Source organism: Haematobia irritans, chromosome 3, assembly GCF_050003625.1.
Source record: "Haematobia irritans isolate KBUSLIRL chromosome 3, ASM5000362v1, whole genome shotgun sequence".
In the NCBI taxonomy this organism is placed as follows: Eukaryota; Metazoa; Arthropoda; class Insecta; order Diptera; family Muscidae; genus Haematobia; species Haematobia irritans.
The window spans coordinates 21488317-21515041 of NC_134399.1; the positions used below are offsets into that span (position 1 = coordinate 21488317).

Here is a 26725-nt window from a genome sequence, read left to right on the forward strand (position 1 = left end):
TTCAATTAAAAATTAATTGGTTCAATTAATTTCGCGATTGAATCAGAAAACAAATTTTTGTGTGTACTTCAGAAAATTGAATCCATTTTAATTCAAAATTTCATCAAAAACTAAAACTACTATACATTGCAATTTTATGGGATATTAGTTCGTCTTATCATCATTTTTTTATTCTTCCTATTTTGTTTATATTTTCCTTAGAATTTCGAGTATCTTTATAAACCGAAAATATAGCGAGAAAATAAACTTTTTCTGGCAATTTTCTGCACATGACACAATATTAAGACACAAACACTCCAAATAAAACTTTGAACAAATAAGAAGCGTTAACATCTTAACTTATTACCAAAAGTTTTTTGGAGATATTCAAAAACAGAAATTCTAAATAACATTTTGACATGCAAGAAAAAAATAAACAACAAAAAAAAACTCCCTAAAAGCAAACCAAGGCAAAACAATGACATTTACACTGAAATTCAAGTTAACGGATTAAATATTGAAAGAAAAAAAAACTACAATCTAAAAGCTCTTGGAAAAATTGCAAGTACCCAGACAACATGTTGAATAATTCGAGAGTTTTTAGGGCGAAACTGAAACTGAACTACTACTACGACTACTACTGATTTACCCAAAGGCAAGACCTTTTATGGCTTATTTACTGACATTTGTGCCTATACTATTTTGGTGTACATGGTACAATGTAAATATTTTAACATATGCAATGAAATGTGGCTATTTTTCTTATTTTCCTTTTTTTTAGAATTTCCCAAAAGTACCCTCACATATTTGTATGCCTAAAGGTAGGCAACATTAATTTTGTTGGAAAGAAAACGAATGGCTATAAATAAAAGTCCATCGCGTATATGCAAGTGGCTGCTCATTAATAATTTATTAAGTGACTCTAAGGAGATTAAAATAACCAACAACCACAAATAAACAAAATTCATCTGCAAGAAACATTTAGATGAGAAAAAATAAATACTCAGAAAAATTCCTAAGGTAAATACAAGTCATGATTTATTAACCAGAAACACGCATTTATTTCAGCAACAAAATGGATCTTTCCTATGGTAGTATAGATGTCCATAAATTTATAGACCTTTACACGAGATAGATTGCTAAGGCATGCATATGGCAAAATCTAGTCCATAAAAATGTTCATATCCTTTTTTTCTTATTGCTCAATAAAATCCATTTAATATTGGTTGTATTACCGACTGCCGATAATTTTCAAGAATAATTTTCACAATTAATTTTTGTGCCTAAAGGTTTACACAATGACCTTGTATCCGAAGCCTACAATCATTAATTACAAAACAAAATTAATGATAGCTGCAGCCAAAAAGTAGGCGTGTAGCCTACTTTTTGGCTGCATAACTTTAATATATATTTATGCATTACACATGGTTATCACATACTAGATGGTGTTCCATAATGGTAATTTAACAAATTTATAACAATTTTAAAAGTTTCCTTAAACGTTTAGAAACAATAAAATATTGAAAGCCTAAATGTTATTCTATTATATTTTATGTTCAAAACACAATAAAGGAAAGTGATCAATTTAACATTTGGATAAAATACAAAACCCAATACAAAGAGAATACAATTGCATAAAATATTCTTTTGTTTGCAATTATATCGAGCAACCGAAAACATGCCTAAAAATTGATAAAACAAAATCCTATGGCTATCATTGTACTATATCATCTAAAGCCTAAACATATACTATATATGTTTACAAATCATGGAATGCACAAATAGAAATGTAGAAATGTATTGAAATACTTGCCATGAATTCGTTTTGTGTTTAAATTACCCTAAATAATCATAAATAGACAAAAAAAAACTTTAATTAGCTGTACGTATGAACAAATTTAAACCGTTTATTGGGAAATAGTAAATTTTGTCACAATTTTATTTCTATAGAAAATTTCCACAAAATTTTATTTCTATAGAAAATTTTATCAAAATTTTATTTCTGTAGAAAATTTCCACAAAATTTTATTTCTATAGAAAATTTTATCAAAATTTTATTTCTATAGAAAATTTTGTCAAAATTTTATTTCTATAGAAAATTTTGTCAAAATTTTATTTCTATAGAAAATTTTGTCAAAATTTTATTTCTATAGAAAATTTTGTCAAAATTTTATTTCTATAGAAAATTTTGTCAAAATTTTATTTCTATAGAAAATTTCCACAAAATTTTATTTCTATAGAAAATTTTACCAAAATTTTATTTCTATAGAAAATTTTACCAAAATTTTATTTCTATAGAAAATTTTGTCAAAATTTTATTTCTTTAGAAATTTTCCACAAAATTTTATTACTATAGAAAATTTCCACAAATTTTATTTCTATAGAAAGTTTTGTCAACATTTTATTTCTATAGAAAATTTTTCTGTAAACAATTTTGTCAAAATTTTATCTTATAAAAAATGTTGTCAAAATTTTATTTCTATAGAAAATTTTGTCAAAAATTTCCACAAAATTACATCTCTATAGAAAATATTTTGTGGAAATATCTACACAAAATTTTGTCAAAATTATATTTCTATAGAAAATTGTCCATAGAAAATCTCCACAAAATTTTATTTCTATAGAAAATTTCCACAAAATTTTATGTCTGAAGAAAATTTCTACAAAAGTTTATGTCTACAGAAAATTTCCACAAAACGTATTTCTTTAGAAAATTTTCCATAGAAAATTTCCACAAATTTTATTTCTGTAGAAAATTTTGTTAAAATTTTATTTCTATAGCAAATTTTCCATAGAAAATTTTTTATAAATTTCATTTCTATAGAAAATTCCACAAACTGTTATTTCTATAGAAAATCTTCACAAAATTTTATTTCTATAGAAAATTTTGTCAAAATTTTATTTCTATAGAATATAATGTCAAAATTTTATTTGTATAGAAAATTTCCATAAATTTGAATTTCTATAGAAAATATTTTGTGGAAGTATCTACACAAAATTTTGTCAAAATTTTATTTCTTAAGAAAATGTTCCATAGAAAATTTCCACAAAATTTTATTTCTATAGAAAATTTCCACAAAATTTTATTTCGATAGAAAATTTTATCAAAACTTTATTTCTATAGAAAATTTTGTAAGATTTATTTCTATAGAAATTTTCTCAAAATTTTATTTTTTTTTAGAAAATTTTCTCAAAATTTTATTTCTATAGTAAATTTCTCAAAATTTTATTTCTATAGACAATTTCTCAAAATTTTATTCCATTCCATTCGTTTTGTTTTGTTATTGTTGGTTTTTTTCTTTAATCATTGGTGTTTTTTTTTTGTATTTCATCTTAAAACCATGCATTGACTAAACTACAAATGTAGCTTAACCAACAGAGGAAAATAATGTTTGTCAAATTTATTTGGGCAAAGCCCTATAGACTGCAAGATGATTGGATGGACGCACGTTTCGGAATTAACACATTCCTCATCAGCATCCTCTACTTGCAGCAAAACTATCAACCAATTATCAGAATAAATTCAGGCAGTTCATTAAACCCAACAATGAACCACACTTATTTCGATAGAAAATTTTATCAAAATTTTATTTTGTTTCTATAGAAAATTTTGTAAACATTTTATTTCTATAGAAAATTTCTCAAAATTTAATTTTTTTAGAAAACTTTCTCAAAATTTTATTTCTACAGAAAGTTTAGTCAAAATTTTATTTCCATATAAGATTTTGTCAAAATTTTATTTGTATAGAAAATTTCCACAAATTTTAATTTCTATAGAAAATTTAAACAAATTTTAATTTCTATAGAAAATATTTTGTGGAAATATCTACTCAAAATTTTGTCAAAATTTTATTTCTATAGAAAATTTCCACAAAATTTTATTTCTATAGAAAATTTCCACAAAATTTTATTTCTATAGAAAATTTCCACAAAATTTTAGTTCTAGAGAAAATTTTGTCCAAATTTTATTTCTAAAGAAAATTTTGTCCAAATTTTATTTCTAAAGAAAATTTTGTCAAAATTTTATTTCTATAGAAAATTTTGTCAAAATTTTATTTCTATAGAAAATTTTGTCAAATTTTTTTTCTACAGAAAATTTTCCATATAAAATTTCCATAAAATTTTATTTCTATAGAAAATTTCCACAAAATTTTATTTCTATAGAAAATTTCCACAAAATGTTATTCCTGTAGAAAATTTCCACAAAATTTTATTTCTATAAAAAATTTCCACAAAATTTTGTCAAAATATTTTTCTATAGAAAATTTTGTCAAAATTTTATTTCTATAGAAAATTTTGTCAAAATTTTATTTCAATATAAAATTTTGTCAAAATTTTATTTCTACAGAAAATTGTCCATAGAAAATTTCCACAAAATTTTATTTCTATAGAAAATTTCCACAAAATTTTGTCAAAATTTTGTTTATATAGAAAATTTCCACAAAATTTTGTCAAAATATTTTTCTATAGAAAATTTTTGCAAAATTTTATTTCTATAGAAAATTTTGTCAAAATTTTATTTCTATAGAAAATTTTGTCAAAATTTTATTTCAATATAAAATTTTGTCAAAATTTTATTTCTACAGAAAATTGTCCATAAAAAATTTCCACAAAATTTTGTCAAAATTTTATTTCTATAGAAAATTTTGTCACAATTTTATTTCTATAGAAAATTTCTCAAAATTTTATTTTTTTAGAAAATTTTTCAAATAGAAAGTTTTCTATAGAAAGTTTTGTAAAAATTTTATTTCCATATAAGATTTTGTCAAAATTTTATTTCTATAGAAAATTTTGTTAAAATTTTGTTTCTATAAAAAATTTTCTAAAAATTTTACTTTTATAGAAAATTTTCCCAAAATTTTATTTTTATAGAAAATTTTGGCAAATTTTATTTCTATAGAAAATTTTTTCGAAATTTTATTTCTATAGTAAATTTTGTCAAAAATGTATTTCTTTTATTTCTCATATCGTTTGAATTAATTAGATTCTTTGTGTGTTTTGTTTCTTGGGTTACGAGACGTGTTTGAAACCACATTAAGTAATAACTCAATTTAACCTTTGACATATATAACCTACATATTCTCACACGCATTTGTATATGCCTAATATTACAAGTCTTCGTCGGTTTTATGTCTTTATCAATTGTGTCAAACGCCTAAAAGTATGCAGACATTTTAATTCCTTAGTTGTAAATTAAAATCGTACCTCGAGTTATTCCCCAAGATATAAACCTAATTTATGGCACTCCTCAAATGGAGGTGTGGGATGGCATACTTTCCTTTGTTATTGCATTCATCAAACACGCGATTGAAAAACAACACATATAAAAAGTCTATAAAGTTTTTTTTGTACGAATTGTTGTGAAGAGGGATTACTAATTCAATGGGGAATGCAAGTGTTATCACACTGAAAGAAATTTAGATAATCCTCTTGACTACCGTACGTCTTTCATGGAAGGAGAAAGAATGGACATTGGCCTCGCAATGTCTTCTTTTCAGTGTAGCATTTTGTATCTAAATGAGAATTTCGAAAATACCTCTAGAATTAAGCTGTCCTTGAATGCGAAAACCAAACCAAACATACCATCACATAAATTAATTTCCTAAAAACATTTCCAATGTAAAATGCAATGGATAAGACAAGAGCCCATCCATGTCAAGTCAAGGCAATAAGAAAATTCATTTTCTTCATTCCTGTTACCACTCCTTAATACAAAACCAAATTAAACAGATAATGGGCAATAGTTTTTAAGGTCAACCGCTGACTAACGAAATGAAATCGAAAGGGAATATCCAGTAAACCACAAAGATGACAGACTTTTATGTGGGTGAAATGTCCGCCAACTTGCCTGCCTGCTGCTTGTCAGACGAAAAAAAAAATGCCTATGGAGAAAATGTCCATTACTCGACATAATGGTTTTTGACCTATGTTACACTCCATCTCTTCACTGCTACAACTATTTAATAGAGCAAAAGTCCTAAGAAACTGTTTGCTTTAACCTTGGGAATATTTTAGTTTACGTGTCTGAAATGAAGGTGTGTTGAAAATCAACCTCCAACAACAAAAGTAATCTACGAAATATATAAAGAAGCCAAACCAAAGAACTTGAAAGTATATTTAATGGTGTCATAGTCATCAAGTCATAATCATTCATCTTTCAAGGAGTAAAAGTATGAAAACATCATCATACTAACACCCAGTCATCGCCATCATGAGTGCCAACCAGACGGCATTGATGATGGGACACGTAATGTTACGTTTTTCATTTTTCTCCGTATTTTTTTTTTACTACTTTTTCGTGCAAGTACTGTCTTCAATTTGGATAGATCTAATGCAACATTATGTATACGCCCCCTAGGAGAAAATTCATGTCATGATAAAAGAATGACATCAACCTTATTAAAATTCTCAAAGGATATTGAGATGACATTGACCAATTTAAAAAAAAAAAGTATGAGCCAAAAATGATGCATACTCTTGGGGGCAACAAAAATAATTAATAACAAATAAATGAATTTCATGTGACATAGAGATATACTGACCAGTCTCTTAAAGCATTTCAATTTTTTTGTCATAAAAATGGTATATACTTATAGGGATAACGATAAATATTTATTAAATTTTTGCTCGGGTCCCCACCGAAATAAAATTCATTTCCAGATATATAATCAATCAATCAATTAAACAAATCAATTAAGTTTTTATTTCCAATTAGTCCTATGGCTGATGCTATAATTTTCGTCAATGAAGCCATTTTTCAAGGTATATTGAGATGACATTGACCAATTCGTCATAATTTAAAGTTACCATAAAAAGGTGCATACTTTTACGAGCTATAAAAATACATTATATGTGGCAACATATACTTTAATTAAATTCATGGAATATTGAGTTATAGTGACCAGTCTCTTAAAACTTTTCAATTTTTGTCTTACAAGAATGATACATACTTTGAGGGAAAAACGAAAAATATTAAGTAAATTTTCGCTCGGGTCCGCACCGAAATAAAATTCCGTCCCAGATTCAATATTCAATAAATTAAACAATTAGCCAAATGTGCGGAACAAATCAATTAAGTTTTTATTTACAAATAATTCTATGACTGATGCTATATTTTTCGTGAATGATTCAATTTGTCAAGGTATATTGAGATGACATTGACCAATTTGTCATAATTTAAAGTTACCACAAAATGGTGCATACTTTTAGGAGCTACAAAAATACATTATATGTGGCAACATATACTTTAATTAAATTCATGGAATATTGAGTTATAGTGACCAGTCTCTTAAAACTTTTCAATTTTTGTCTTACAAGAATGATACATACTTTGAGGGAAAAACGAAAAATATTAAGTAAATTTTCGCTCGGGTCCGCACCGAAATAAAATTCCATTCCAGATATATAATCAATCAATCAATTAAGTTTTTATTTCCAATTAGTCCTATGGCTGATGCTATAATTTTCGTCAATGAAGCCATTTTTCAAGGTATATTGAGATGACATTGACCAATTCGTCATAATTTAAAGTTACCATAAAAAGGTGCATACTTTTACGAGCTATAAAAATACATTATATGTGGCAACATATACTTTAATTAAATTCATGGAATATTGAGTTATAGTGACCAGTCTCTTAAAACTTTTCAATTTTTGTCTTACAAGAATGATACATACTTTGAGGGAAAAACGAAAAATATTAAGTAAATTTTCGCTCGGGTCCGCACCGAAATAAAATTCCGTCCCAGATTCAATATTCAATAAATTAAACAATTAGCCAAATGTGCGGAACAAATCAATTAAGTTTTTTGATTTACAAATAATTCTATGACTGATGCTATATTTTTTGTGAATGAGGCTATTTCTCAAGGTATATTGAGATAACATTGATCAATTTTTAATTTGTCGTAATTTAAAGTTACCACAAAATGTCACATACTTTTAGGGGCAACATAAATACATTAAATAGAACGAGATATTCTCTTAAAAAAAATCACGTAACATTGACTGACGTGAGTCCCTTCAAACTTTTCAAGTTTAAGTTGCAAAAATGAAAACTTTAGGGATAACGAAAAATAATTTTTAAAGTTTTCTCTTGGGTCCCAACAAATAAAATTCCATTCCAGATATATATTCAATCTTTTAAACGAGCCCAACAAATCAGTTCATTTTTTATACTCTCCACCATAGGATGGCGATATATTAACTTTGTCATTCCGTTTGTAACACATCGAAATATTGCTCTAAGATCCCATAAAGTATATATATTCTGGGTCGTGGTGAAATTCTGAGTCGATCTGAGCATGTCCGTCTGTAGAAATCACGCTAACTTCCGAACGAAACAAGCTATCGACTTGAAACTTGGCACAAGTAGTTGTTATTGATGTAGGTCGGATGGTATTGCAAATGGGCTATATCGGTCCATTTTTACGTATGATCCTTATATAAACGGACCCTCAGATTTGGCTTTCGGAGCCTCTTGGAGGAACAAAATTCATCCGATCCGGCTGGTACACGGTGTTGGTATATGGTCTCTAACAACCAAGCAAAAATTGGTCCACATCGGTCCATAATTATATATAGCCCCCATATAAACCTATCCCCCGATTTGGCTTGCGGAGCCTCAAAAGGAAACAAATTTCATCCGATCCGGCTGAAATTTGGTACATGGTGTTCGTATATGGTCTCTAACAACCATGCAAAAATTGGTCCATATCGGTCCACTTTTACGTATAGCCCCCATATAAACGGACCCCCAAATTTGGCTTGCGATTGCTCTAAGAGAAGCAAATTTCATCCGATCCGGCTGAAATTTGGTACATGGTGTTAGTATATGGTCTCTAACAACCACGCACAAATCGGTCCATAATTATATATAGCCCCCATATAAACCGATCCCCCGATTTGCCTTGCGGAGCCTCTAAGAGAAGCAAATTTCATCCGATCCGGCTGAAATTTGGTACATGGTGTTGTTATATGTTCTCTAATGACCATGCAAAAATTGGTCCACATCGGTCCATAATTATATATAGCCCCCATATAAGCCGATCCCCAGATTTGACCTCCGGAGCCTCTTAGAGGAGCAAAATTCATCCGATCCGGTTGCAATTTGGTACGTGGTGTTAGTATACGGTCTCTAACAACCATACAAGAATTGGTCCATATCGGTCCATAATTATATAGCCCCCATATAAGAAATTTAGTCAAAATTTTATTTTTATAGAAAACATTTTCAAAATGTTATTTCTACAGAAAATTTTGTCAAAATTTTATTTCTATAGAAAATTTTGTCAAAATTTTATTTCTATAGAAAATTGTTTCCAAATTTTATTTCTATAGAAAATTTTGTCAAAATTTGACTTCTTAGAAAATGTCAAAATTTTATTTTGTCAAAATTTTATTTCTATAAAACCTTTAAACTTAATTATATACGTATTTAAACGGCCTTTTTTAGTTTAATATATACCACGTATGGACTATGTGGTATATATTACGGTGTTAGGAAGTTTTAAGATACCTTGCCATCGGCTTCAGTAGAAGTTTCTACGCAATCCATTGTGGAGGGTTTCGGCCTGGCCGAACTTACGGCCGTATATACTTGTTTCCAATTAATTATGTGACTGACACCATCGCTTTCGTGCACAGAAAAAAATCACGAAATTAATTGATCCAATTAATTTTTTAATTGAAATGTCTTCAATCACAAAAACGATAATCAATCACAGTTTTAATTTGACATTAAAAAATCTTTGATTAAAAAATTAATTGATTTTATTAGGAATTTTCAATTAATTTTGTAATTTATTCAATTAAAAATTTAATTGAATCAATTAATTTTTTAATTAAAAACGTTTTCAATTACTTTCTTAACTGACTTAGTGTTTTTAGTTTGAATAAAACAATGATTGAATAATGAAATACATTTTTAGTTAAAAATTAAAAAAAAATTCATCATTTTTTTAATTGACTTAGTCTTCCGAGTTTGATTAAACAGTTAATTGTATCAATTAATTTATTAATTGAAAACATTTTCAACTTCAATCAACATTTTAATTGGAAATATTTTGCTGATGTTTTTTTTTCTGTGTGATTAATGCAGTTTCAATTAAAAAAATAATCGGATCAATTAATTTCATGATTGAACACAGAAAAAAAATTTCCGAATAAATTTTGAAATTCATTGTTCCAGTTAAATTTTTAATTGAAATTTCTTAAATCACAAAAATGATCGAGTATTAAACACAGTTTTAATCGGGAATTAAAATATACTTTATTAAAAACTTAATTGATTTCTTTAGCAAATTTCAATTAATTTTTTAATTAATTCTATTAAAAATTTAATTGATTAAAGCAATTCCAATTGAAAACACAATCGACTCAATTAATTTCATGATTGAACACAGAAAAAAAATTTCCGGTTCAATTTCCAAAATTTAATTGATTAAAGCAATTCCAATTGAAAACACAATCGAATCAATTAATTTCATGATTGAACACAGAAAAAAAATTTCCGGTTCAATTTCCAAAATTTAATTGAATAAAGCAATTCCAATTGAAAACACAATCGAATCAATTAATTTCATGATTGAACACAGAAAAAAAATTTCCGGTTCAATTTCCAAAATAATTGATCCAGTTAAATTTTTAATTGAAAACCTTTTGATTTGATTAATTTCTTTAGCAAATTTCAAATATTTTTTTAATTGATTCTATTAAAAATTTAATTGATATTCATTGCATAACTCTTTTCATGTTTTAATTAAAAACGTTACTATTTTCAATCTCTTTCATAATTGACTTTATATAGTTTGATTAAAAAATTTATTGTTTCAATTAAATTTTTAATTAATATTTAAAAACATTAGTAATTTTTTAACTGACTTAGTCTTCCGAGTCTGACTACAAAGTTCATTGTACCAATCAATTTAAAAAATTTTAAATTTTTAAATCTTATTTCATACAGACACATTTTTCTATGTAGATCTAAAATAATCATAGGAATTTTTTCTTCGGTGCCTAACAATTTTTCAATAAAGCTTAATAAAAATTGATAGTTTTTTATTAGTTTTTTAAATCAAAAAATCTTAGATACTCTTTTTAGTATTTCATAATAGTACCGAAACTTTTCAATAAAAATCTCAAGCAATTCCCATTTCTACTAACAACCCATAATTCTCTACTTGGGAAAAAGAGCATCCTGTTTAAAGCATTTCCTGTACTTCTCTCCATCGCCCCGCCCCAAAAGATTTATAGTTTTCCCCTCTTCTTCTATTTTTACCATATCCGGTAGTTTCTATGATTTCTTTCTGCACTACTCTGCCGTTCGTGCTTTTATGAATTGTCTTGGTAATAACAATTTATTTCTTTGCACTCTATCATTATTTTCCGTTGAATGTTAATCTAAAATGAATAGGGAAAAATAATAGAAAAATAGAACTCATTTACATTTGAATGGTGTTCTAATGGCAAATTATCTCGGGATGTTAAAAAAAACCGCCAGTTCATATACGAGTATGTTTTTCATGGACGATAAAAGAATAAAAACAAACCAGGACGAGATGTCGTCGCCATTGACATATTCGTTTTTGCAATAAATGAAAAATCGTTTCATATAAATTGCTTTCGGATAAATGGATTTATTTCCAATTATATGAAGGTTTCACTAAAATATCAAGAAATTGATTTTCCATGAAGACAAAGGAAAATTAGAAAAATATGGTAATAATAATACGCAAATAAGAATAGAGCTAATATTAACAAAACAAAAACACAAAAAAATGTAGTTGCTATATTTTTAGAGGTAAAACTAATTTATGGACTTATTTTTAGAGTGGAAACTATATATTCATGAAAAGCAGTTTGGAGTAGTAATTTTGTGTCTCATTTGGGAATGATATTTGTGAATAATTTCAACCAAGTCGCACTAAGAGTGTCATTCGCAAGAAAAAGTGGCACAAAAGAAGAACATTCATGGCATGACAATAGAATGACTTCAACTTTATTAATATTCTAAAGGAATATTGAGATGTCATTGACCAACTTTTAAGACTTCATAATTAAAATATACCCCTAAAATGCTGCATACATTTAGGGGCAAAAATGGTGCAAACTTTTAGCAATAACCAAAAATAACGATAACGTGGTGCATACTTTTAGGGATAAAATAATATCATACAAGAAATACATTGTTGGTTTATATGAAAGGCAAAACTAATTATACCCTGCACCACTACTGTGGTACAGGGTATAAGTTTGTGCATTCACACAAACAATTTTTTTCTGGTTCAATCACGAAATTAATTAATCCAACCAATTTTTTAATTGAAATGTCTTCAATCACAGAAATGATAATATCAAATAAAAAATTAATTGAAGGTCAATTAAAAAAAAAATAATTGATCCAAATAAAAAATTAATTGATACTATTAATTGTGATTGATTTTTGTTTCAATTAAAAAATTTGTTGAATCAATTAAATTTTTAATTGTAATTTTTTTAAAACTCAATTAAAAATTTAACTGGAAAAATTTGTGTTTGTATATAACGTTAAGAAGAACCCGTCTTAGACCCATCTTTTAGTATACCGATCGTCTTAGAATTAAATTCTGAGTCGATTTAGCGCTGTCAGTCTGTCTGTTCATGTATTTTTGTGTGCAAAGTACAGCTCGTATCTTATGTCCGATCGTGCTCAATTTTGGCACAGTGACTTTTTTCCGGTTTAAAGACGATCCCTATTGATTTTGAAAAAATTGGTTCTGATTTAGATATAGCTGACGTATTTATCAACCGACCTGCTTCTAATTTCGTATAATCGAATGTTTTTTTTTTATATAACTCTCATATAGAGCGCCTCATATGGCGCTATAGGAGTGAAAATCGGGCGGAAGATTTTCACTCCTATGGCGCCAGAGCCCAATGTTTTGTTGCGATTTACTTGAAATTTTGCACAGGGAGTAGAATTCACATTATAAATATGCGTACCGAATTTAGTTGAAATCGGTTCAGATTTAGATATAGCTCCCATATATAGCTTTCTCCCGATATACACTCGTATGGCCCCAGAGGCCAAAGGTTTACTCCGAGTTACTTGAAATTTTGCACAGGAAGTAGCGGTAACATTATAAATATGCGTACCGAATTTGATTGAAATCGGTTCAGATTTAGATATAGTTTCCATATATAGCTTTCGCCCGATTTACACTCCTATGGTCCCAGAGGCCGAAGTTTTACCCCGAGTTACGAAAATTTTTGTACAGGGAATATAACTAACATTATAACAATTCATACTGAATTTTTTTTTAAATCGGTTCGGATTTAGATATAGCTCCCATATATATCTGTCGTCCGATTTATAGTCATATGACCACCGTAGGCCAAAATTTCACTCCGATTTGCTTAAAATTGTGCACATTGAATGGAATTAACATGTTTACTATGCATGCCAAATTTAGTTGAAATCGGTTCAAATTTAGATACAGCTGCCATATATATCTTTCGTCCGATGCGCACTTATATGGCCCCAGAAGTCAAAATTCCACTCAGATTTACTTGAAGTTTTGCACAGAGAGTAAAACAAACATTCTTGCTAGTTATGCCAAATTTGGTAAATATCGGTTCAGATAACTCCCATATATATCTTCCGCCCAATTTACATTCATATGACCGTGGAGGCCAGTTTCATTTCGAAAATTTTATAGTTTTGCACTGAGAGATTTGTTAGCACATGTGTGCCAAATTATATCAATATCGGCTCAGAATTAGACAAATCACCCATATATACGTTCTTCCGATTTTAGCATATATGATCACGATACCAACATTTTCCTTTTAATATCATCTGCTAAGTCGAAAACTCGCAAAAATGATTCATATTTACCTATACTCTAATTTTTATGTATCAAACGATAAATCATAAATTCAGGTTTGAGAAAATTTATGTAATTTAAATATTTTCAATATTTTTTACTAACATTGTGGCACGACCCGGTCATTAAAAAATTTAAATTTTGAGTCTAGATATTTTGTAAAAAATATGGGAATAAAAACTGTTATATAGCTCCCAACAAATTTGAACGCACACAAAAAAAAGTTTCTGATTCATTCACGAAATTAATTGATCCAATTAATTTTTAATTGAAATGTCTTCAATCACAGAAATGATAGTATCAATTAAAAAATTAATTGAAGGTCAATTATTTTCGTGATTGATTTTTGTTATACCCTCCACCATAGGATGGGGGTATATTAACTTTGTCATTCCGTTTGTAACACATCGAAATATTGCTCTAAGACCCCATAAAGTATATATATTCTGGGTTGTGGTGAAATTCTGAGTCGATCTGAGCATGTCCGTCCGTCCGTCCGTCTGTTGAAATCACGCTAACTTCCGAACGAAACAAGCTATCGACTTGAAACTTGGCACAAGTAGTTGTTATTGATGTAGGTCGGATGGTATTGCAAATGGGCCATATCGGTTCACTTTTACGCATAGCCCCCATATAAGCGGACTCCCAAATTTTGCTTGCGAGGCCTCTAAGAGAAGCAAATTTCATCCGATCCGGCTGAAATTTGGTACATGGTGTTAGTATATGGTCTCTAACAACCATGCAAAAATTGGTCCACATCGGTCCATAATTATATATAGCCCCCATATAAACCGATCCCCCGATTTGGCTTGTGGAGCCTCTAAGAGAAGCAAATTCCATCCGATCCGGCTGAAATTTGGTACATGGTGTCAGTATATGGTCTCTAACAACCATGAAAAAATTGGTCCACATCGGTCCATAATTATATATAGCCCCCATATAAACCGATCCCCCGATTAGGCTTGTGGAGACTCTAAGAGAAGCAAATTCCATCCGATCCGGCTGAAATTTGGTACATGGTGTTAGTATATGGTCTCTAGCAACTATGCAAAAATTGGTCCACATCGGTCAATAATTATATATAGCCCCCATATAAACCGACCCCCCGATTTGGCTTGCGGAGCCTCTAGGAGAAGCAAATTTCATCCCATCCGGCTGAAATTTGTTACATGGTGTTAGTATATGGCCTCTAATGACCATGCAAAACTTGGTCTACATCGGTCAATAATTATATATAGCCCCTATATAAACCGATCACCAGATTTGACCTCTGGAGCATCTTGGAAGACCAAAATTCATCTGATTCAGTTGAAATTTGGTACATGGTGTTAATATATGGCCTCAAACACCAATGCACAAATTGGTCGAAATCGGTCCATAATTACATATAGCCTCATATAAACCGATCCCCAGATTTGACCTCCGGAGCCCCTTGGAAGAACAAAATTCAACCGATTCGGTTGAAATTTGGTACGTGATGTTAGTATATGGTATCCAACAACCATTCAGGAATTGGGTCATATCAGTCCATAATTAAATATAGCCTCCATATAAACCGATCCCCAGATTTGACCTCCGGTGGCTTTTGGAAAAGCAAAATTCATGCGATCTGGTTGAAATTTGGTACGTGGTGGTAGTATATGATATTTAACAATCATGCCAAAAGTGGTCCATATCAGGCCATAATCATATATAGTCCCCATATAAACCGATCCCGCGATTTGGTTTTTGAGCCACTTGGAGGAGCAAATTTCATCCGAGTCAATTGAAATTTGGTACATTGTGCTAGTATATGGCCGTCAACAACCAATCCTAACTACGTCCATATCGGTCTATAGTTATAATATAGCCCTCATATAAATCGATCCCCAATCACACAAAAATTGGTCCATATCAAGTTCATAATTGTAGCCCCCATATTTCAATTCTGGCTCTCCACGTACTGTGCAGAAGTCCATACCGATTCGTAATTATTTGTAGACTTACCTATACATAACTTTTTTGTCTAATATATACCACGTATGGACTAACTCACAATTTAGAAAACGATGTTAAGAAGTTTTAAGATACCACAACCCAAGTAATTCGATTGTGGATGACAGTCTTTCGCAGAAGTTTCTACGCAATCCATGGTGGAGGGTACATAAGATTCGGCCTAGCCGAACTTACGGCCGTATATACTTGTTTCAATTAAAAAATTTTTTGATTCAATTAAATTTTTAATTGAATATTTTTTAAAACTCAATTAAAATTTTAATTGGAAAATTTTTCGTGAAATTTTTTTCTGTGCGTGTTAAGATGGTATCAAAAATTTTAGTATAAATAGTGGTGAAGGGTATAATATAGTCGGCCCCGCCCGACTTGTTTTTAAAGGAGAAAATATATTTAAGACAAATACAGTTTTGAGTTATAATTTTCAATAATAAAAAAAAATTAATTTTCAATAGGAAGAATTGGGTTTCTTATTATGTACTGCTTAAACAAAAATAATAATTTTCCGAATAGGGACCCAAAAGGCGTCATTCGCCAAAAAATTTAATAATAAGAAGAATTGGGGTTCTTATTATGCACTGCTTAATAAAAAATAATAATTTTCCAAAAGGCATTGTTCGCCAAAAAGTGGCACAAAAGGTGGCACACTTTCTTATATAGAATATATAGAAAATCTAAGATTCACTTTTATTCGATAGAATACGCAATTCAAAATTTAATTGTCTTATGTAAATTATTGATATCAAAGTAGTTTTTAATATTTTCTTTCCATAATATATTTTTAGTAGGAAAAATCTTTTAAAATCCATCATAACAAAAAAATTATCTCAGTGACTGCACAGAGTGTATGAAAAATATTTTTTTTTTTTTTGTTTTCCAAAAAATAATATTGATGATATGAGAGGCAAAACTAATTTTTGGGCTTATTTTTAGAGAGTATAGAGTTTTTCAATTGGAAATATTGGGTTATTATTAGAAGAGATTAATCATGTCATTATGATACCAGTAAATTATGTCAAAAAAAGTCGCAATAAAATTAAAATTCGAAAAAAGTGGCACAAAAGGTGGCATACTTTCTTAATATAGAAAATATAAGAATTATTTCCATTTATATTTTTTTCTATGACTTTCTACATCCGTGAGAAAGGTTTTTAATATTTAAGACGCATTTTAAAAATTAATTGCCATATATATTATAATTATTTTTAAATTTTTTTCACTCCAAAATAGATTTTGATTAGCAAAAAAAAATTATTTTTTTAAATACATCTTAATGAACAATCATCTCAATTATTGTACAAATTGGATACAAAAATTAAAAACGTTTTTTTGTTCCTTTTAAAATTTGCCATGTAGTTACTCAACTTCCATCCGAGTGTTTTGGCAAATAAATTAAGTGTTTAACATTTCCAATTAACCATACATTTCACAATGACTTTACCCAATTACATCAATATCTACTAATTGATCATGTTAAGACCTCATACATTGACTCATGATGTTGTCGTCTTGTTCGAATTCTATTGACGAGCGAAAGAAAACAAAAAACAGAATAAACTGAATAAACATTTATTTCGATAACATATTCTAGAGAAAATTTTATAGAAAATTACATAAATGATAGAAATTTTGTTGTATTTATTCAAAAGCGATAAGAATGCGGTGGTGATGATAATTAATTGAAGAAAAACAAAAAACAAAATATCTTACATTGAATTTTGTCGCAATTATTAAATAGCAATGCAGTATAGTATACAAATATGTAATTGGAATGGAAACAATGTGTACCTCCTCCATAATATGCCACCTTCCTAGAGCCCACCTTTCAATGAAGAATAGAGTAGATCAAGGTTATTGCTTCTGGAATTGGCATTTTTTTTTTGAAGGGGGTGGTGTCAACGACTTGGACGGAAGTACCGGAACATTTGAAAGCAATGCTTAGGAATGACACAGACTATATATATAGATAAGAAAAATAGAAGAACAACGATAATGGCAATAAAGATAAGTAATGTTTGTTTATAATAAAAAAATATATATTGGGAACATTAAGGGTATTCACTCTAAACATAGAAAAAAAAAAACAGAAAAGGACTAGGTGGTTTTGCATTTAATTTTTTAATTGATTCAATAAAAACTTAATCTTTTAAATTAATTTTTATTTGTTACAAGTAAATATTTAAAAATAATTGGTGTCAAAAAAAAGCTGTCAATTAAAAATAAAATTAAAATACAATACAAAAATACAATGGTAGCATAAGAATAAGTTTAAAATTGATTGAATAAATTAAATAAATTGCAGAATAAATTCATTCAATGGTTTTATTTGAACATTATACATTTTTTAAAATTAATTATTTAATTTGACATTTTGGCAAAGTTAATTAAATGTTTAAGTGTATTTAAATTGAACAAAATGTTTTAAAAAATCATAAAAAAACATAAATAAACTGTAAAAACGTCATGGCTGTTAAATACAATACACTACTACGACGTACCAAATTTCAACCAGATCGGATGAATTTTGCTTCTCCAAAAGGCACCGAAGGTCAAATCTGGGGATCGGTTTATATGGGGGCTATATATAATTATGGACTGATATGAACCAATTCCTGCATGGTTGTTGGATACCACATACTAACATCACGTACCAAATTTCAACCGATTCGGAGGTCAAATCTGGGGATCGGTTTATATGGGGGCTATATATAATTATGGACCGATTTCGACCAATTTTTACATTGGTGTTTGAGGCCATATATTAACACCACGTAACAAATTTCAACTGAATCAGATGAATTTTGGTCTTCCAAGAGGCTCCGGAGTTCAAATCTGGTGATCGGTTTATATGGGGGCTATATATAATTATTGACCGATGTGGACCAATTTTTGCATGGTTGATAAAGACCATATACTAACACCATGTACTAAATTTCAACCGGATCGGATGACAGTCTTCAAGCCAAATTTGGGGGTCCGTTTATATGGGGGCTATACGTAAAAGTGGACCGATATGGCCCATTTGCAAAACCATCCGACCTACATCAATAACAACTAATTGTGCCAAGTTTCAAGTCGATAGCTTGTTTCGTTCGGAAGTTAGCGTGATTTCAACAGACGGACGGATGGACAGACGGACGGACATGCTCAGATCGACTCAGAATTTCACCACGACCGAGAATATATATATACTTTATGGGGTCTTAGAGCAATATTTCGATGTGTTACAAACGGAATGACAAAGTGAATATACCCCCATCCTATGGTGGAGGGTATAATTACTTGAAATCATTATTTGTTTAATTGGTCATTTTTTAAAAGTTGATTAAATGTTTAATTTAAGTTTTGTTTGTGTTCGTTTCCAACTTCAATTAAATTTTTAAATGTATAAAATTTCACGATATTTTTTCTATGCAATAATAAAACAAACAGAACAGGAAAAATCAAATTAACCCAAATTTTATTTAAAAAAAAAATTAATTTAAGCCGGTAACCATTTTAATTTGATATTTTTTTCAAAATTGACTAACCCCCATATTCATAAAAGTTAACGTAAACTTTATACCTACTATTACCATACAAATTCATTCGATAAACTGTCAGTAAATTATTATGAATATGGGCATAAATGTTTAATTTTATTAATTTAATTTTTGATTGGTATTGTTTCCTCCTTAAACTAAATTTTTAATTGAATAAAATTTAATAACTTTGTGTGAGAATGGTGAAATGGGAAAAGTTTATTGAATCATTTAATAATTAACTGATTAAAAGTTATTTAATCAAATAAAAACAATTAAGAAAATGATTGAATATTTCTATAATTTTAATTGAAATATTAATCATACTAATTGTAATTTTTAAATAAAAAAATATTTTCAATTAAAAAATAAGTTAGTAAAGTCTAAAGTCGGGCGGGGCCGACTATAATATACCCTTCACCACTATGTAGACCAAAATTTTTGATATCATCTCAATTCCTTCAAATTTGTTGGGGGCTATATAAAGAATTAGATTCCGATACACAAATATTTAAATCAGAACCGATTTGGAGAAACATTTCTAAACTTCTACAAAATCTCAAAACTTAAAATTAAGCAAAAATAACAAGTAAGGAAAGTGTAACGTCGGGCGGGGTCGACTATATTATACCCTGCACCACTTTGTAAATCTAAATTTTCGATATCATATCACATCGGTCAAATGTGTTGGGTGCTATATATAGGTTTGTCCCAAATACATACATTTAAATATCACTCGATCTGGACAGAATTTGATAGACTTCTACAAAATCTATAGACTCAAAATTTAAGTCGGCTAATGCACTAGGTTGGAACACAATGTTAGTAAAAAAAATATGGGAAACATTTAAATCTGAAGCAATTTAAGGAAACTTCGCAAAAGTTTATTTATGATTTATCGCTCGATATATATGTATTACAAGTTTAGGAAAATCAGAGTCATTTTTACAACTTTTCGACTAAGCAGTGGCGATTTAACAAGGAAAATGTTGGTATTTTGACCATTTCTGTCGAAATCAGAAAAACATATATATGGGAGCTATATCTAAATCTGAACCGATTTCAACCAAATTTGGCACGCATAGCTACAATGCTAATACTACTCGCTGTGCAAAATTTCAACTAAATCGGAGCAAAAAAATGGCCTCTGTGGTCATATGAGTGTAAATCGGGCGAAAGCTCTATATGTGAGCTATATCTAAATCTGAACAGATTTCAACCAAATTTGGCACACATAGCTACAATGCTAATTCTACTCCCTGTGCAAAATTTCAATTAAATCGGAGTAAAAGATGGGCCACTGTGGTCATAAGAGTGTAAATCGGGCGAACAATATATATGGGAGCTATATCTAAATCTGAACCGATTTCAATAAATTTTGGCACACTTGACTACACTACTAACTGTACTCCTAGTGCAAAATTTCAACCAAATTGGGGTAAAACTCTAGTTTCTGGGACCGTATTAGTCCATATCGGGCGAAAGATATATATGGGAGCTATATCTAAATCTGAACCGATTTCAATAAAATTTGGCACACTTGACTATAGTATTAGTTCTTCTTCTTGTGCAAAATTTTAAGCAAATAAGGGTAAAACTCTGGGGCTTCTGGGGCCATATAAGTCCATATCGGGCGAAATATATATGTATATGGGAGCTATATCTAAATTTGAACCGATTTCTTCCAATATCAATAAGGTTCTATTCTGAGCCAAAACACATACTTGTGCCAAATTTGAAGACGATTGGAATAAAACTGCGACCTAGACTTTGATTACAAAAATGTGTTCACGGACAGACGGACAGACGGACAGACAGACATGGCTATATCGACTCAGGAGCCCACCCTGAGCATTTTTGCCAAAGACACCATGTGTCTATCTCGTCTCCTTCTGGGTGTTGCAAACATATGCACTAACTTATAATACCCTGTTCCACAGTGTGGCGCAGGGTATAAAAAGTGGAAATCGCTCAATTAATGTGGGTAATAAATCAAAATTCGGAAAACTCAGGCAATATTATTAGGTAAGAGTTAGGTTAGGTTAGGTTAGGTTAGGTTAGGTGGTTAGCCCGATGTATCAGGCTCACTTAGACTATTCAGTCCATTTTGATACCACATTGGTGAACTTCTCTCTTATCACTGAGTGCTGCCCGATTCCATGTTAAGCTCAATGACAAGGGACCTCCTTTTTATAGCCGAGTCCGAACGGCGTTCCACATTGCAGTGAAACCACTTAGAGAAGCTTTGAAACACTCAGAAATGTCACCAGCATTACTGAGGTGGGATAATCCACCGCTGAAAAACTTTTTGGTGTTCGGTCGAAGCAGGAATCGAGCCCACGACCTTGTGTATGCAAGGCGGGCATGCTAACCATTGCACCACGGTGGTAAGAGTTACATGTAAGTCTAAATACGATTATATAATATAAAAATTTCAAACTTGAGTAGCATTGGTTAATAAATAGGTGTATTATGGCCAAAATTGGGCAAAAACGAGCGATGTATATATATATGGGAGCTATATCTGAATCTGAACCGATTGGATGATGTTTTCCATGTTTGGTTGAAAACACAGTAGGTGACCTTGTGCTAAATTTGAGTAAGATCGGTTAATACATGAGGCCACTATGGTCAAAAATAAGGTTAGTAGGGAGAATTTTTTGAAAATCGGGTGATACATATAAATGGGATCTATATCTAAATCTGGACCAATTTGAATGTTATTTTGCAGGTTTGGTTGATATTACAGCAGATTACCTTGTGCTGAATTTGAGTAAGATCGGTTAATAAATAAGGCCACTATGGTCAAAACTATGGTTATTGGGCACAAATTTTTCAAAATCGGGCGCTGCATATATATGGGAGCTATATCTAAATCTGAAACGATCTGCAATATATTTTGCAGGTTTGGTTGATACCACAGAAGGTTACTGTGTGCTAAATTTAAGTACGATCGGTTAATAAATAAGGCTATTACAACAAAATTTTCAAGAATCGGACAATACATATATGTGGGAGCTATATCTAAATCTGAACCGATTTAGATTATATTTGACACATATGGTCAGTACTATAAAAGATTAAAATAAGTCAAATTTGTGTAAGATCGGTTGACAAATAAGGGACTTATGGCCAAATTTGGAAAAATCGGGCGATTCATATATATGGGAACTATTTCTAAATCTGAACAGATTTCGATGGAAGTCGGCACACTTAAGGGGTGGCCAATAGAATTACTTCGTGGCAATTTTGACGCCGACCGGTTAGTACATGAACGCAATCGATTTCGATAAATGGGGTCATTATCGAAATCGGGCGATACATATATATGGGAGCTATATCTAAATTTGATCCGATTTTTTCCAAATTCAAGAGCGTTAGTTCCTATACCAAACAAACGCCACATACCAAATTTCATCAAAATCGGTTAATAATTGCGACCGGAATGCTGCGAACAACAAATACATGGACGGGCGGACACCAAGCGCTAGATCGAATCAGCAGGTGATTCTGAGTCGATCGGTATATATTTTATGGGGTCTAAAATCAATATTTCTGGTAGGCACATTTTTGGCAGATCAAAGTTATTATACCCTGACCACTATGTGGTTTAGGGTTTCTATTAGCCCAAGACCCTAAATCGGGAGGTCGGTTTATATGTGGTCATACCAAAACATGGACCTATGCTCACCACTTTTGGCACGCTTCTTTATGGTTCTAAAATACCTCTAGATTGCCCATTCCAGGTAAATTGAATAAAATCTGCGGATTCTAGAAGCCCAAGAAGTAAAATCGGGAGATCGGTCTATACCAAAACATGGACCGATACTAGAATGACCACAACTTATATGGGGCAAAAAAAATATCGGAATCTTGTTCGCCTTAACCCCACAAAACGAATCCCCTTTCCAGATATTGGGATAGCCAAAATTTGATTAAACGACGTTAACACGTGCCGCTCGTCGCTCAAAATTTGAAAATAAAAAACGAATGTTTTGGCCAAAAAGATGACGTATTGAGCCATAACTCGAGAACGGTAAATAATAAAAACACGCACGATATCACAAACGATAGCTTATTTTGTCCTTAAAAATTTATGTTATTAACAAAATTGTTGTAACTCTTAGTCAAACCGAGTTACGCCAGCCTTTAGCTTCGAAAACGCGACCTGGTGCCACTAGGAGCATACGCCTCAACCCCACAAAACGAATCCCCTTTCCAGATATTGGGATAGCCAAAATTTGAGCCCGATTAAACGACGTTAACATGTGCCGCCAAACTTTTTGGCCAAAAAATTCGTTTCGTTTTTCAAATTTTGAGCGACGAGCGGCACGTGTTAACGTCGTTTAATCGGGCTCAAGTTTTGGCTATCCCAATATCTGGAAAGGGGATTCGTTTTCTGGGGTTGAGGCGAATGCTCCTAGTGGCACCAGATCGCGTTTTCGAAACTAAAGACTGGCGTAACTTGGTTTGACTCAGCGACGAGCGGCACGTGTTAACGTCGTTTAATCGGGCTCAAATTTTTGCTATCCCAATATCTGGAAAGGGGATTCGTTTTGTGGGGTTAAGGCGAAAAAGATTCCGACATTTTTTTTGCCCCATATAAGTTGCAGTCACTCTAGCTAATAATCACAATTTTTGGCACACCTCTTTACGGCCATAAAATACCTCTAAATGTCAAATTTCAGGCAAATTGGATAAAAACTACGATTCCTATAAGCCCAAGACCCCAAATAGGGAGGTAATCTGGTGGGTATAAACATAATACATTATATTCGTATAAAAATAATAAATTAAATTAAACTGTAAATTTTGTAAATAAATAATATAATAAATAACTGAGTTTGAGTTTTTCGACCAAAATCAATTAATTTTTTAATCAAAAATAGTTTTTATTTCCAATTGCAATTAAAAAATTTATGGGATGATTTATTTTCGTGATTGAAACATAAAAAAAAAATTCCTCTATACAAAATAAATTTTTAATTGATTAAAAACCTAATAATTTGATTTAATTTATTAAACAAACTAAATATACACAAGAATGATATATTCAAATAATCGTAGTATGAACCAAAATCTATAAAAAAAATTAGTAAAATGGGGGTGCTATTATTAACTTCCTAGGTTTTTACCGGACTATTCAAGGGCAATAACTGGGAATGCCTTAAAAATATAAAAAATATAAAAATATATATTAATTAAATCATTTATGATTTTTAATCGACTTGTAGTGAAAATTCTTTTAGCTCTCTCTACCATTTAAATTGTAAAAATTATTTATCCGAAATTCCAAAACAAAACTGATAAGTGTGAATGACCCTAATAAAGTGATCTAGAACATATACATAACATATAGTTTGAAGACGGGTAGGGTGCTAGGGAATCACAAAGACTCAATGCTTTTTGGGTTTACAATTGTTTTTAGAATATTAAATATTTTGGGGGGAAATATGTTATATGTAGGGGGGATAAGAGATAGGAAAGGAAAAAAGATTCTAATACCATAACGGCATTGACAACATTTAGTGCATAAAAGAGAATCTCGAAGGGTTGGTGGAAAAAAATGCTCCTCCAACCTATCTCTGTGGGTTTGTTTTTTGTAGCAATACATTTAATATTTGTATTTAGCGCCTCTATAAATACAGATAGTAGGTGGTGGATTTGGTGGAGCACAACATTTTTTTTTTACAAATTATTTGCTTTTGATTTAGGAGCAGAAAATAATTAGAAAATTTGTTTTTGTTAAATACCAAATTCCGATACAAAGAAGTCTCGCAATTTCGTTTTTGATCTCTTTATAGGGTCTTCCCGTGCATGATGTATTGTTAACTGATCCCCATCAGCTGATATCACGGTCTCGCTGGCAGGTGTCAAAGAATATTGTTCCAGTAATCGACGTTCTTGATCCTGTTCCTGTTCTTCTTCAGGAGTTTTTGGAACGTTTTTAAATTTCAACATTTGCTGGGTCACAAATAATTTTTGTGCATTTTCTTCGGCTTCCTTTTGCTTTTTGAAATCTTTGGAATTTTCGATACGGATTAAGCAACGAGAATTTTTTTGGTAGTATTTGTAAATTTGTTAATTAAATTGAAAATAAAAAAGAAACATCAGTTAATTAATTTGTTTTTTGAAAATGTTACTTGCTAATCAATTAGTTTACAATTTTATGTAGTGTATTAAATATGAACGATTCTAATGAGGTAGCAAAAAAGCAGGTGATATAAATTGAACTAAAAATTAAAATGAAAAAAGAAATTGAATATTACCGAAGTGTTGAAACCATATGTGTTGAAAATTTGGAGTTATAGGAAATTAAAGTTTTTTTAAAATGTAGATTGCAGTTCTATACCTAGGTTAGGTTAGGTTAGGTGGCAGCCCGATGTATCAGGCTCACTTAGACTATTGTGATACCACATTGGTCAACTTCTGTCTTATCACTGAGTGCTGCCCGATTACATGTTAAGCTCAATGACAAGGGACCTCCTTTTATAGCCGAGTCCGAACGGCATTCCACATTGCAGTGAAACCACTTAGAGAAGCTTTGAAGCTCCCACATATGTCACCAGCATTATTGAGGTGGGATAATCCACCGTTGAAAAACTTTTTGGTGTTCGATCGAAGCAGGATTCGAACCCACGACCTTGTGTATGCAAGGCGGGCATGCTAACCATTGCACCACAGTGATAAGAGAGAAGTTCACCAATGTGGTATCACAATGGACTGAAGTCTAAGTGAGCCTGATACATCGGGCTGCCACCTAACCTAACCTAACATACCAATTTTTAAGTAAAATCACTTAACTATAAAGAAAATGCGACTTTATTGAAAAGTTTATCGACTTTTGGACAAAGAAAAAAACTTTATATTAGAGAAATGCGTCTTCTATGCTAAGCAAAATTTGCATTCGTATTTTAAAGGCGTGAAATCTTTGAGGCAAACAATCTTTGATCCCTTTTGGAGGATGGCAGCTCATCGGGTGATCGTGTATAGATTGCAATTCTGTACAGATTTCAACTCTGTACATATTCCAGTTCAGTACATATTAAAGTTCTCTAAATTTAAAATTTAATTTATTTTAAATTATCCATTACAGTATAACATGAAACATAGATTTTAAATAATTGCACAAATAATTACGAAATTTATCACACTCCCACGTCAACTGTATAATATTTAATATGTTCCAAGAATACACTTTTACATTAAATTTCACGGAAATTTCACCTGAGTACTGATGAATATGCTCCTCTTAGTTATTCCAGAAATTACATTGTCCATATTCTGTGAACATTGACATTTTTATCCCATTGAGTGATTACCAGTATTCGGTCTTTTCCCCTTCTGTTCTATAAGCAACGAGTACGT

General features: G+C 30.5%; 1 protein-coding gene across 5 annotated transcripts in view; it reads right to left on the minus strand.

Annotated features, from left to right (window-relative positions):
• Nucleotides 1-26725, minus strand: part of flw (protein phosphatase 1 catalytic subunit flapwing) — a 246223-nt gene that overhangs the window by 159995 nt on the left and 59503 nt on the right. For 4 of the 5 annotated variants that reach the window (XM_075302864.1, XM_075302865.1, XM_075302868.1 and 1 more), the window contains exon 3: nt 25111-25377. The exons of the other annotated variant lie outside the window; for it this stretch is intronic. In XM_075302864.1, coding sequence (XP_075158979.1) covers nt 25111-25377 — 267 coding nt within the window. The remainder of the gene's footprint in view (nt 1-25110; nt 25378-26725) is intronic. 5 annotated transcript variants of the gene reach the window in all.